This window comes from Monodelphis domestica, chromosome 3 (assembly GCF_027887165.1).
Source record: "Monodelphis domestica isolate mMonDom1 chromosome 3, mMonDom1.pri, whole genome shotgun sequence".
Classification (NCBI taxonomy): Eukaryota; Metazoa; Chordata; class Mammalia; order Didelphimorphia; family Didelphidae; genus Monodelphis; species Monodelphis domestica.
Genome location: NC_077229.1, coordinates 72,912,023 through 72,924,359, shown reverse-complemented (window position 1 = coordinate 72,924,359; position 12,337 = coordinate 72,912,023). Strand labels below are relative to the sequence as shown.

Genomic DNA, 12,337 nt, shown 5'->3' with positions numbered 1-12,337 from the left:
TGGGGGACCATCACAGGTGAGAATGAAGGCCGACATGGTGGCCACACTCAGGAGAGATCAGAGGCAGCAACCTCCCATGCAGGAACCATTCTTTCCTCTAACATTCCCAACAAGGAGTCAGCCTCTGACTAGAAGACTTCCAGTGGCAAGGAGCTCTCTCCCCTTCCAAAGGGGCTCTTTAGTGATCTATCCCGGGGCCAAAATACATTTACTGAGGGCTTCTTCAGTGGTAGGCAAGGCACTGTGCCAGGTGCTGGTGACACAAAGAAAACAAAATAGCCCCAGCCATCAAGAGGCTTCCATTCTATTGTGGTGGTGGTGGAGGGTGCAGAGAGGGTGGAACATAGATATGTAAATAAATACATTGTATATACAATTTAAACATACCCAATGTAAACACAAGATAACTGCAGGGAAGGGGAGACCACCCACAGCCTAGGGCACCAGCAAAGGCTTCTTAAGGGAGAGAGGGGAACTGTGCTTGGAAGGAAGCAAGGTGGAGCTGGGGCTGGACAGCACCTCAGACAGGAAATTTAGGCACAGGGACAGCCTGGGCCAAGGGGATGGGACCTAAATGGTGTCCCAGTCAAATAGGCCATTGGCGGCAGCACAGAGGTCATGCAAGATCCATCTGGAAAGATGTATTACAGCCGGAGCATGAATAAATCATCTGTGGGGAGGGGAGGGGAGGGACACAGCCAAAGCGGATCTTTAGGAACATCAGCTCACTGGCTGTGGGGAGGATAGACTGGAGGGGGCAGAAAGAGCTGTATTAGTAAGACTTTTCCTTATCCTGAGCCAAGGCAGGCCTTGATGATACCAGCTCGGCCTCCTCTCAGGTCACACACAACAGGGTTCAACTGCCAGGATGATGAAAACCAACACCGACAGACCGTTTCACCATACAGGAGAGGAGGGCCCAAAGGGCTCCAGTTCTCATAGCTCCAGGAAATCCTGCCTGGGGGCATGACTCGGCCAGGACAAGCGCCTGATCCCCACAGAGGCAGCCCAAAGTGCTGCTCCTTTCTTGGAAGTGCCCGGGACATCGGCAGCCCTTCCTCCTGGGGACAACGCCTAGCTTCCTTGTACCCCGGCCAGGAGGATGTTACAGCCAGAGGAGCCTGACGAGTTCCTGAAGTGCTGGGGGAGGGAGGAGCACCCTTTGGGGGAAGGCTCAAAGCTGCTGGGCTGCCCCTAGAATGCAGGATGGTCTGCCAAGATTGATCCTCATCACCAGATCAGGGGAGTTCAGAGCCACAAGGGATCCCAGAAGCCACTTGGACCTGAACAGGCATCTCATCTTGGACACATGGTTCTCCATCCTCTACTGGAATATGTGCAGTGACAGGGAACTCTCTCCCTCCAGAAGTGGCCTCCTCCACTTCTGCACAGCTCTCAGTGGCTAGGAAACAGATGGTTACGAGAGCCTGGGATCTGTGTCTATTGTAATTTCCATCCACTTGTCCGAGTTGGATCATGTGGGACCAAAAGAACAAGCCCATATCTCATAAGCCCAATGCTTAGCTCAGTGCCTGGCACACAGTAGGTGTGTCCTCGTGGCCCCGAGTCTCCTCTTCTTCAAGCTGACCAGCCCAATTGCACCAAACCTCACAACCTTTGTTCTACTTGTGCTGTATTCCTCCATCAGAGAACCCAGAGAACCCTCTATGACACCCTGGCTGGCCCCTAATATCAGGCAGGAATCGTTAGCATCATTTGTTATCTCACAGGATTTAGACCTGCATGCAGATGAGAGCTCTCATCTGGGTATGGAAGAGCCTCAAGTCTGTTACCAGGGGAACCAGCAGGTCAGGACTGAGCTTCTGGGGTTAACAACATTTCCTTCCCCTCCCAGAGAGGAGAGCTCCAGGCTTCCTCTCAGCCTCTTCACAGACAGTTCACTCCTCTCCCATGTCACTTCCTCTCCAAGACCAGGGTCAACAACAGCTTCCTAGCCCAGGCCACAGGGGACTTCTTTCTAGCTTGTCTACATCCAGTAATCTAAATGGCCCTAGCCTGGTTGGCTAAGAATTGGGGTTACCAGGCTGAATGAAACCCAGCCCCTTGGGCAAAAGACCCAGGCCCCAGCCCTTCCATTGCAGGCAGCTTCAGGACCCTGGACAGATGTTACCATCTCCTGCTGCAGCACTTAGGGCAGGGTCAAAGGGATAGAATGTCAGAGCCTCAGGAGCACCCTTAGAACCCAGAATATCTGAGCTGGGAGGGCCCTTAGAACAGAGAATGTCAGGGCTGGGAGGGAGCTTAGAACAGAGAATGTCAGAGCTGGAGGGAGCTTAGAACAGAGAATGTCAGAGCTGGGAGGGAGCTTAGAACAGAGAATGTCAGAGCTGGGAGAGACCTTAGAACAGAGAATGTCAGAGCTGGGAGGGAGCTTAGAACAGAGAATGTCAGAGCTGGGAGGGACCTTAGAACAGAGAATGTCAGAGCTGGGAGGGAGCTTAGAACAGAGAATGTCAGAGCTGGGAGGGACCTTAGAACAGAGAATGTCAGAGCTGGGAGAGAGCTTAGAACAGAGAATGTCAGAGCTGGGAGAGACCTTAGAACAGAGAATGTCAGAGCTGGGAGAGACCTTAGAATAGAGAATGTCAGAGCTGGGAGGGACCTCAGAACCCAGGATGTCAGAGCTAGGAGAGACCTTAGAACAGAGAACGCCACAGCTGGGAGAGACCTTAGAACAGAGAATGTCAGAGCTGGGAGAGACCTTAGAACAGAGAACGCCACAGCTGGGAGAGACCTTAGAACAGAGAATGTCAGAGCTGGGAGGGACCTCAGAACCCAGGATGTCGGAGCTAGCAAGGTCCTTAAAACATGGAATGTCAGAGCTAGGTAGGATCCTAAGAACTCAGAATGTTCTGAGCCTATCTGCTCCAGCCTTCTGACTAATCCTAAAATACAGTTTCAATCCTAAAAGAGACTCCACTTCTTCACCCCAAACCAGGGGCACACAACCATTCCTTATTCCTAGAGGAGCACACACCCTCCCCCACACCTCCAGAAAACTACTTCCCACTCACTGTCAAAGTAGCTAGTGTCATCTTCCGCCTCCAGTTGTGGGATGAATTCTGCCTTCTGCCGTAGGAGACCCGTCCAGTCAAGGTTGAAGAAGAAGGGGTGCTGCTTGACTTCGTAGGCACCACCTACAGGGGGTCCAGAATAAGTCTGTGACTGAGCACCTTCCTCCGAAGGGGGCCCCTAAAGCCCAGCCACCCCTTCTTTTGGTTTCTAGTCCTGCCTCCCTGCCTCCTCTCTAGGCCTTCTTTCCCAACTCCCCTGCCTCCACAAGCCCCTCCAGCTTCATTCTGTCGCTCAAGAGGGCTGCTTTTCAAAATGTTTGGAGTGGAGGTATATTATGAGCACAAACTCTCTGAGTTAAAAAAAAAAATGTTTGAACCTACCACCAGCTGCTTGTTTCAATATTTCTATAAATCACTGGGAAGTAAGGGGAACCTGGTTGGATGGGGAAGTGATGAGGGAGAAGGGGGCAGGTCAAGGTAGACCAATATCAAGGAGGACATGGGAGAAGGAGCAGAAAAGGTCAGGAGAATCAAAGTCAGAAGGGGAAAATACAAGTCCCTTAAGGGCAGGCACCATTTGGTTTTTGTTTTCTGTCTCCAATACAGCTCCTGCCATATAGCAGGCTGATGGAGATGATGAGGCAGAAGGGGCCAGTTTGTTGGTATTTCAAGGAGGGCACAATAGGAAGCCTCAGGGTAAAGTAAGATATAAAAACACATAAACTGACATCATAGTGCTTGCCTTCTCAAGGGGTGGGTATGAGGGAGTGTTCTTGGAACAAAATTTTTAAAAAGAATGCTAAAAAAAATTGTGATTTCTATTTAAATGCAATTTAAATATATTTTTTAAAAAGGGATCTGAAAAAAAACAACAACAAAAGTTGGCTCAGCAGGGGACAGTCCTCGGATGGACACACAGACAAAAAGGGCAGCTCCAGGGATGGACTCTGAGTTGGCAGGAAAATAGAACAGAGTCAGAGTCCCAGTCCATCTGGCAAGAAAACATGACTTGGGTTGGCCAGGCAAAATCCATCTCAGGAGCAGAGCCATCTAGCCCATGCCTTTCAGGCCCATCTTATAGGAACACAAGAAGGCTAAGGTGATCCTGGGGGGCTCTGCACCCAGGGAGCCGGCCCAGGCAGGGTGGCCACACACCTGTGCCTAATCGGTCCAGGGGACTCTGTCTCAGCAGCTTAGTGATCAGGTCCTGAGCATCAGCAGGGAGTGCTTCATCTCCTTCTGGCCAGATGATGTCATCTAAAATCAGGAAGGGACAGGGGTGGCAATGGCTGAAGGAGGTTCTGGACCCCCAGACTTGTCTTGAGAGCTGAAGGACCCTGTGCAGTTAGGGGCAGGAGATCCCCAAACTGGCCCCCCCTCTCCATTCCCTTAAACACCAAGCTCTCTCATCCTATTGACTCTTTTTATTGGAAGGGAGGTCTCTGAAGAGATCCAGGGAGCACCTAGGGGGAAGGCTCGGAATACACTCTCTCACCCTCCTCCCCATGGCTGGGACACTAGAGTTCCTTATTTTACTGTTGAGGAAACTGATATCAGGAAAAGGACTTGCCCAGTACCACCCAGAAAGGAAGCATCAGAGTGGGCTTGAAACCTAGGTTCCATGACTCTGAATCCATGTTCTTCCCAATGGAGCTGAAAGTCAGAGTTGACCCATGATGAAATGGGATGACTACCCCACTTTCTGATGGATTGGTGGACTGAGGGTGCAGAATGAGCCAAATGCTTCTGGACATAGCTAATGTGGGAGTTTACTGTCTGACTATGTATGTCTCTTATAAGGATTTTGATTTTCTTTCTTTCCTTGGAAGAGGAAGAAGGAAGAGAAAATAACGCTTTGTTAATCAAACAGATTGTTTTTAAAGGCAAAGGCTCTGTCTCTGACTATGAAGCTGGAGCCTGGGGCCAGACGGAAAGGCCAGAGCCAGAAGTTCATGGTGACTCAGTGGGAGAGGGTGACTCAGACCTGGGTGTCCTGACTGCCCCTCCTTCTCCAAGCCTATGCTCTCTGCACATAGCACCATATGGCCCTCCACATTCATCTTTGGGAGTGCTAAGAAGGAAGCTAAACGTCAAACTACAGAGGGGGCACAGGGAAACATACCACTGATGACTTGGCCAAAAAGTTCCTCGGGGGTGTCACCAAAAAAAGGGACACAGCCCACGAGAAATTCATAGAGGATGACGCCCATGGCCCACCAGTCCACCGGCTTCCCATAGCCTTGTCGGAAGATCACTTCAGGTGCAATGTATTCAGGGGTCCCACAGACCTGGGAGGGAGGAAGGAGAGATGCACAGGTGTGGCCTAGCCTTTGTCAGATGGGCTCAGTGGCAGAGGACCCCTGGGGATCAAGACCGGTCACTTCCACTTGGCCATTCAATCAGCCAACAAGCATTTATTAAGCACCTACTACGTGCCAGGCACTCTGCTAAGTGCTGTGAATACAAAGAGACACAAAAGCATGGTCTCGTCTTCTACGGGACTCCCAGGCTAATGGGGAAGACCACATGTATGTACATACCAGACATATCCAGAAAGAAGGAAGATAATCTTAGGAGGAGAGGCACTAGTGGCTAGGAGGACTGGAAAAGGACTCCTCTAGAGGGTGGGATTGCATGGACCCACACTCAGCAGCTTCTAGAGGGGATCTGCTGGGTGATAAGGATGGAGATACTGAAAAACGGTGTACTCAAAGCACATTCATTCGTAGGATCAGGAGCTAGAAGCAGTCTCAATCAACAGGCCCTTCTACAGAAGAGAAGACTTCGATGAAGCACGTACTAGGTCAATGAGAGAGCCGGGCTCAAACCCAGGCCCTTTAGCTGCATAGGGCAAGGGCAGATGAACTATTTTACCAAATCCTATAAGGCTCTTGGAAACCAATCAAGCAGGATCTGAGTTTGAAGTCTAGCTCTGTCACTAGCCTACCTATATGGGCAAGTCCTTAGTTCCTTCACCTGAAAAAACGAAGGCCCTGGACCAGGTGACAATTGGGGTGCCTTCTGGATCTCCACCCATGATCCTGCATGCACTCAGAGCAATTATTCTTAGATGATCTGCTCAGCAAGCATTTCCCCACACGAATTGTGGGCAGAGAGCTTCCTCCTTGTTCTATGCCCAGCTCAAGCACTGTGTAGATGAGGCAAAGGTCCCCTTGAAGATAGGGTACTAAGTTTCCTCTGGCCTCCAAAGGATCCTTCTGCCAAACTTCCCTCTCTCAAGGGGGCTGCCATTTCTCAAGCAACGCAGCCTGGAAAGTCTCCAACATCCTTCCCCATCCATCTCCCCAGATACTCAATCGGCTGCCAACCAAGCGCCTTCTTTGTCCCCTCGTGCCTACAGGATACATGCCTCTGTTTGGGGCTTACAGCCCTTCGCCATCTGCCCAGCCTCATTTTGCTCCACGCTCCTTTCAGTCCATTCTACCATGCAGTCAATCAGGCCTCCCTATGTTTCCCCCGTCACGTCCGTCTCTCAGGACCCTTAGCTTCAGATCAAGACTCAGTCCACGCACTAGCTCCTGTCAGGCCCTAGGAGCGAGGTGCTGCTGTTGCTCTCAGATCTCTTTGTCTAGACGCGTGTGTACACCTCACGGGTCCTTCCTGCAGACTATAAACTGCTTTTGTCTTGTGCACCTAGCACAAGGTGGGTGTCCTGCACACAGTCGGTGCTTAATAAATACGCACAGTGGATGGGAGGGAGGCAGGGAGAAGATGTGGTCCGCTTTTCCTCTCCCACCCCATTCTGGAGTCCTGAGGCCATTTCTCCTCACCTGCTTGTCCACAAACTCCCGGGCGTCCTTCTCGATGTGCCCCTCATACAGATTGGTGGTCATACTCATCAGCCCGATCTTGGACAGCCCAAAGTCCGTTAGTTTGATATGGCCCAGGGATGTGATTAACAGGCTGTAACAGAACAGGCAGAGGCCCACCCGGCCTGGCACCCAGGCTCAGCCAGAGAGCTGAGCCTCAAAGGACTCAGAATCCCTAAAAGCCAGGACACACCTGAGCTAACCTGCACTCAGTTCTGCTGGGAAAAGCAAGGCAAGATCTGTTTCTGGGGATGTCAGGGCTTAGGAACCCTGACAGCACCTTCATCAGTCCGGGGGGAGGGGGGAGGGGGAGAGGCAGGGCGCTCCAGTCCAGTCACCTAGCCTCAGCCAGAGTCCCCCCTCCAGGTTGTCTGACTCAGGAGCTACGAAGTGAAGGGCTCTGACCCCTGGCTGCCTTGACCAAAGGAGCCCTCCCAGCACTCAGGAGCCCAGAGAGGAGGTTTGCTCTAGGGTTTGGAGGCCCCAACTCTCCTGTCTGCCCAGGCGGGAAGCTCTCAGGGACACTCGGGGCCAACCACAGAAACCCAGGTGCAATTCCTTTTGGGTCAGTCAGCTTCATTGCTCAGTGGATAAAGAGCCAGGCCCAGAAATGGGAGGTCCTGGATTCAATCTGACCTAAGACACTTCCTAGATGGGTGACCCTGGACAAGTCACTTAACCTCCATGGCCTACCCCTTACCACTCCTTTGTCTTGGAGCCAGTACTTAGAAGAGGAGGATTTCTTGGGGAAATTAAAAAAAAAACAAGAATGCCTACATAAGGAGAAAATAAGGGAAAGGCCTGAGACTCTGAGCTGGTGCGACTCAGTGCTGATGGGTAATTAAAGAAGCCTTCAATTCAACTGAGCACAAAGAGTCCCTTCCTCTGCACCAGTCACTCCGTGGGAAGAGAGAGCACAAGATTTTAGAGGGAAGAAAGGTCCTTTCAGATCCAGATCCAGACCAGCCTTTCATTCGGTAGAGGAGGAGACCAGTCTCAGAGGGCCAAGGCACATGGTCAGTCAAACAGTGAGCCTGGAGCGGAGGAGAGGCCTGGGACTCTGGCCGGCCCCTCAGGACCCTGCCCTGCACCAAAGAACAAGGACTGTCTTGGGGGAGGGACCCAAGGCCAGGTAGTCCAAGGCTTTCAGCTGGACAAGGAGAAAACTCAAGGCCAGAGAGGAAGTGTGTGGCCTAAAGTCACAGCTCAAGTCAGTGCTGAGAATAGGACCTAAGACCCAGGTTGTCCTGATGGAGCTGAGGGCTGAGCTGGGATTCCCTAAGAGCTCTGATTCTTTACAACGACGGATGATAAAGATTCAAAGAGGAAACGTTCCCCCAAATTCACCCCGGTGCCCAAACAGAGAAGCACAAAGGTCTGAGTTCTCATCCTGTTCTTACTGCCTGTGGGACCCTGAGGGAGTCAGGGCATGTCTCCCAATTTGGGCCTCAGTTTCCTAATCTGTAAAGTGGGGGGGCCTGCAGCAGAACACCCCCTAATCCCTGCCATGGGGAGTGGAGGATCCAATGAGGGTTCTGGCCTTTCTCAGCCTTTACGCCAGGGCTCTGCCTCCCCTTACTTGTCAGGCTTGAGGTCCCGGTGCACGATGCCGTAATTGTGAAGATACTCCAAAGCCAGGACAGTCTCTGCGAAGTACATCCGGGCCATGTCCACAGGGAGGGGGCCCATGTTCTTTAGCAGTGTGGCGCAGTCTCCGCCTGCAAGACCAGGCATTAGGGCTGAGTGAAGCACCCAGCCCTCACAGGGAAGGGAGGAAGGGCCCCAAAGGACAACCAGACTCTGGGGAAAGGGATGAGTAATAGCTCTCTTTGGCCCTTCATCTCGGCACCTTCCACACAGGCGTCACTTGGGAAATGCCTGCCAAAGGAGTGAATGAGCTGAAGGAAAAAATGAGCAACAGACCCAGGCACAGAGTGACAGAAGGCGGCTGGGAATCCAGGGAGACTCCGTCCTCCTAAGGGGTCAGCCAGGGGAAGGAAACAGGGAGCTCATCCCCGCTGAACTGTTCTGAAATCATTTGTGGCCGAACAGTGCCAGAGCTAGGACGTCAGGGGTGGGGGGCTTAGAACCCAGGATGTCAGAGCTGGGAGGGGACTAAAACGCTAAGGAGGCATTTAAGACCAGCCAGTCTAATCCCTTAGTTTGCAGATGGGGAAATGGAGGCTCAGAAAGAGAAGGAATTCACTCCGCGACACAGAAGGTCTGCAGTAGTGCTGGGAGGGAAACCTCTGAGTTGACCCCAAGGGCGGAGCTCCTGGCCCACCTGCCAATGCCCAGAACTGACCTTCCACATATTCCATGACCATACAGAGGTGCCTCCGAGTCTCAAAGGAGCAGAACATACTGACGACAAAGGGGTTCTCGGCAAAGGTCAGGATGTCCCGCTCCACAAACACCTGCTGGATCTGGTTCCGGAGCACTAGGTTCTGCTTATTGATCTTCTTGATAGCAAAGCGCTGGCGGGTCTCTCGATGCCTGACCAGGTACACAGCCCTGCGGGGGGACGTAGGGGGTGAACGAGATGATAATCTGTGTCCTGGGGGTCCTCCCGGCCCTGACATCCTGTGCCCTAAGGGTCCTCCGGCTCTGACATTCCACAGTCCCTTACCCCAGCAGGCCCTCTATCCTACCCTGGAAGTCCACTGGATTCAGTCCCTTCTTGGGTCTAGGACTCAGGACATTGCTGCTAATAGTTCAGGGGGCAAGCCTGTCTCCTACTCACCCATATGCCCCGTTGCTGATCAGTTTGATGGTCTCAAAGTCGCTCTCACAGGGTTTCCTCCGGGAAGGCACAGTGAGAGATCGGTTCTGAAAAGACCAGAGAGAAACTGCAGAGAACTCCTCAGCCTCTGGTATAGCCTAGACCCAGGGGACGTCTGCGAAGAGACATCCTCTGCCTGAGAGCCCCAGAAACCCCTGCCCTGGACTTGGGAATCCTTAGGAAGTGAAAGTCCATCTAATGCCTTCTCCAAGGTCTGCTGCTAGTGCTTTGCCTCCAAAGACAGGTCTGGTTCAGGGGGAAAAAGCCAATGAACTTGCCCCTGGGTGACCTCCATCCAGCTGAAGATTTGGGAACCCAAGACTTGGGTGCCAAGCCTAGTCACTGCTATCACAACCTGAATGAGTTGGGGTAAACGCTTAGCTGGTAAAATGAGAAAGTAGGACTAGATGATCTTTAAGGTCCCTTCAAGGCTCTAATAGGCCCTATAGACCACGGGGAGGCAGTCATGGGGGGTTCAAAGGGCAGGAGATTTAAGGAAGAATTTTCTAAGAAGTATAGATCAGTCCCACAGGAAAGCTAGCTGTTCTAGGAGGAAATGAGCTCCCTGTCACTGAAGATCACAGAATCAAAGTGCTTGGGGGCAGCTGGGTGGCTCAGTGGATTAAGAGCCAGGCTCAGAGACGGGGAGGTCCTAGGTTCAAATCTGGCCTCAGACACTTCCTAGCGGTGTGATCCTGGGCAAGTCATCAACAACCTCCATTGCCTGGCCCTTACTACTCTTTTGTCTTGGAGCCAATAAAGAGTACTGATTCTAAGATGGAAGGTGAGGGTTTAAAAGAAAAAAAAGGACTAAAAGTGCTTGAATCTGAAGGTTCTTCAGTGGCCATATAGACAAACCAATACCCAAAAAGAAACCCCATAATCATATCAAACAATAAACTCTACATGAAGACCCTCAAAGAAGGGAGAACTCGTCATCTCTTTACGTAGCCCATTCCACTTCTGGAGCACCCTCATCGTCAGAAAGGTTTTCCTGACATCCACCCAATGATGCCAAATCAAGCCGGAATGGAAGCAGAGCTGTTAGGTTTTCCTTCGTATCCTCTTCTGTGTAGAAAATACCCAGGCCCTTCACGTGGTCCTCACAGGAACCTGATCTCAAGGTCTCTCATCCTCCTGGGGTTCCTCCTCTGAAACCCCTCTCCAGCTTGTCAATGTCCTGCTACGGGCAATCTTCCCTATGATGTCTGAGTGAGACCACTCCTTCCTCTTCCAAGGCTCTCCTCAAAGCCTCTTTGGGGCTTTTTCTTTAGCTGCCATTGCACACGGCCTACTCACAGTCCTAGTAGTCCACTAAACCAGAGGTATGGACCAAATATGGGTCCAGGGGTCACAACTGCCCAGCCCAAACCAGAGTGAAACATAACTGGGAAGGGGCAGTACTAGGTGGCTCAGTAGATAGAGTACCAGAAGGTTCAGGGTTCAAATCCGCTCTCAGACACTTCCTAGGTGTGTGTCCCCTGGGTAAATCACTTAATCCCCAGCCCTTGTCATTCTTCCATCTTGGAACTGATACTTAGTAATTATTCTAAGATCAAATGTAAGGACTTAAAATAAGTAAACTCACTCTCTCTCTCCCTCTCATATATGTACATAAATGTATTATACTGTAAAATTGGGGAATATTTAACAAAATAAATAAAAATATAACATAATATGTGGTTTCCAAGGCACTACTTGGCTCTCAAGGAGCCTCCGTATGGAGGGCTTAGTGGCTTCCTTTGCTTCATGTGAGTTTGCCTCTTCTACCTAGATCTTTTTCAGACAAATTATAGTCTGCTCATGCTTCTCCCAATTCATGTTTATGAAGCTGAAGTTTTTAGCACAACTACAAAAATATACATTGACCTTTAATGAATTTCAACTTACCAGATTCAGCCCAATGTTCTAACCTTTCCGGGATCCTTTTGGATCTGACATCCAATGCATTAGCAAATCTAATAAACATGCTAAAGCATAGCTCCTTTAAGCCGGGGGGATGCCGAACCACTAACTACTACTGTTTAATTCTGGCCATCCAAAAAGCTCTGATTATCCACAATCTATTATTCAACTACTGGTATCACTGTCTAGTTCACATCTTTCCACCTTTTCCACAAGAACAGTGTGAAATACCTTAGACAATGTTCGACCTAAAACCTTAGTAAACAAATGCCTTCAGCATTTCCCTTATCTTCTGGTTTCAGTAACCTTGTCAAGAAAAGTAAGGGAGGTTAGTGAGGCCTGTACTGTTTTTTTTTTTTAAACCTTTACCTTCCATCTTGGAGTCAATACTGTGTATTGGCTCCAAGGTAGAAGAGTGGTAAGGGCTAGGCAATGGGGGTCAAGTGACTTGCCGGGGGTCAAGTGACTTGCCCAGGGTCACACAGCTGAGAGGTGTCTGAGGCAAGATTTGAACCCAGGACCTCCCATTCTCTAGGCCTGATTCTCCATCCTCTGATCTACCCAACTGTCCCCCCTGCCTTGTTTTTGATGAGGCTTCACTGCTTCACCAGCCATTTCTAACAATTCATTTGAGGGGGCAACTAGGTGGCTCAGTAGATTGAAAGTCAAGCCTAGAGACAGGAGGTCCTGGGTTCCAATCTGGTTCAGACACTTCCTGCTTGTAGGAACATTTCCTAGCCCTTACCATTCTTCTGCCTTGAAACCAATATATGATATTGATTTCA

The 12,337-nt window shown here is 50.8% G+C and overlaps 1 protein-coding gene across 4 annotated transcripts in view; it reads right to left on the bottom strand.

The window, feature by feature from the left end:
* The window catches only part of MAST3 (microtubule associated serine/threonine kinase 3), a 103,165-nt gene that overhangs the window by 23,164 nt on the left and 67,664 nt on the right, over positions 1 to 12,337 (bottom strand). For all 4 annotated transcript variants that reach the window (XM_056822116.1, XM_007489222.3, XM_056822115.1 and 1 more), the window contains 7 exons: positions 9,609 to 9,694; positions 9,171 to 9,379; positions 8,445 to 8,583; positions 6,827 to 6,959; positions 5,158 to 5,323; positions 4,191 to 4,292; positions 3,036 to 3,158 (listed from right to left, as the gene is read on the bottom strand). In XM_056822116.1, coding sequence (XP_056678094.1) covers positions 3,036 to 3,158; positions 4,191 to 4,292; positions 5,158 to 5,323; positions 6,827 to 6,959; positions 8,445 to 8,583; positions 9,171 to 9,379; positions 9,609 to 9,694 — 958 coding nt within the window. The remainder of the gene's footprint in view (positions 1 to 3,035; positions 3,159 to 4,190; positions 4,293 to 5,157; positions 5,324 to 6,826; positions 6,960 to 8,444; positions 8,584 to 9,170; positions 9,380 to 9,608; positions 9,695 to 12,337) is intronic.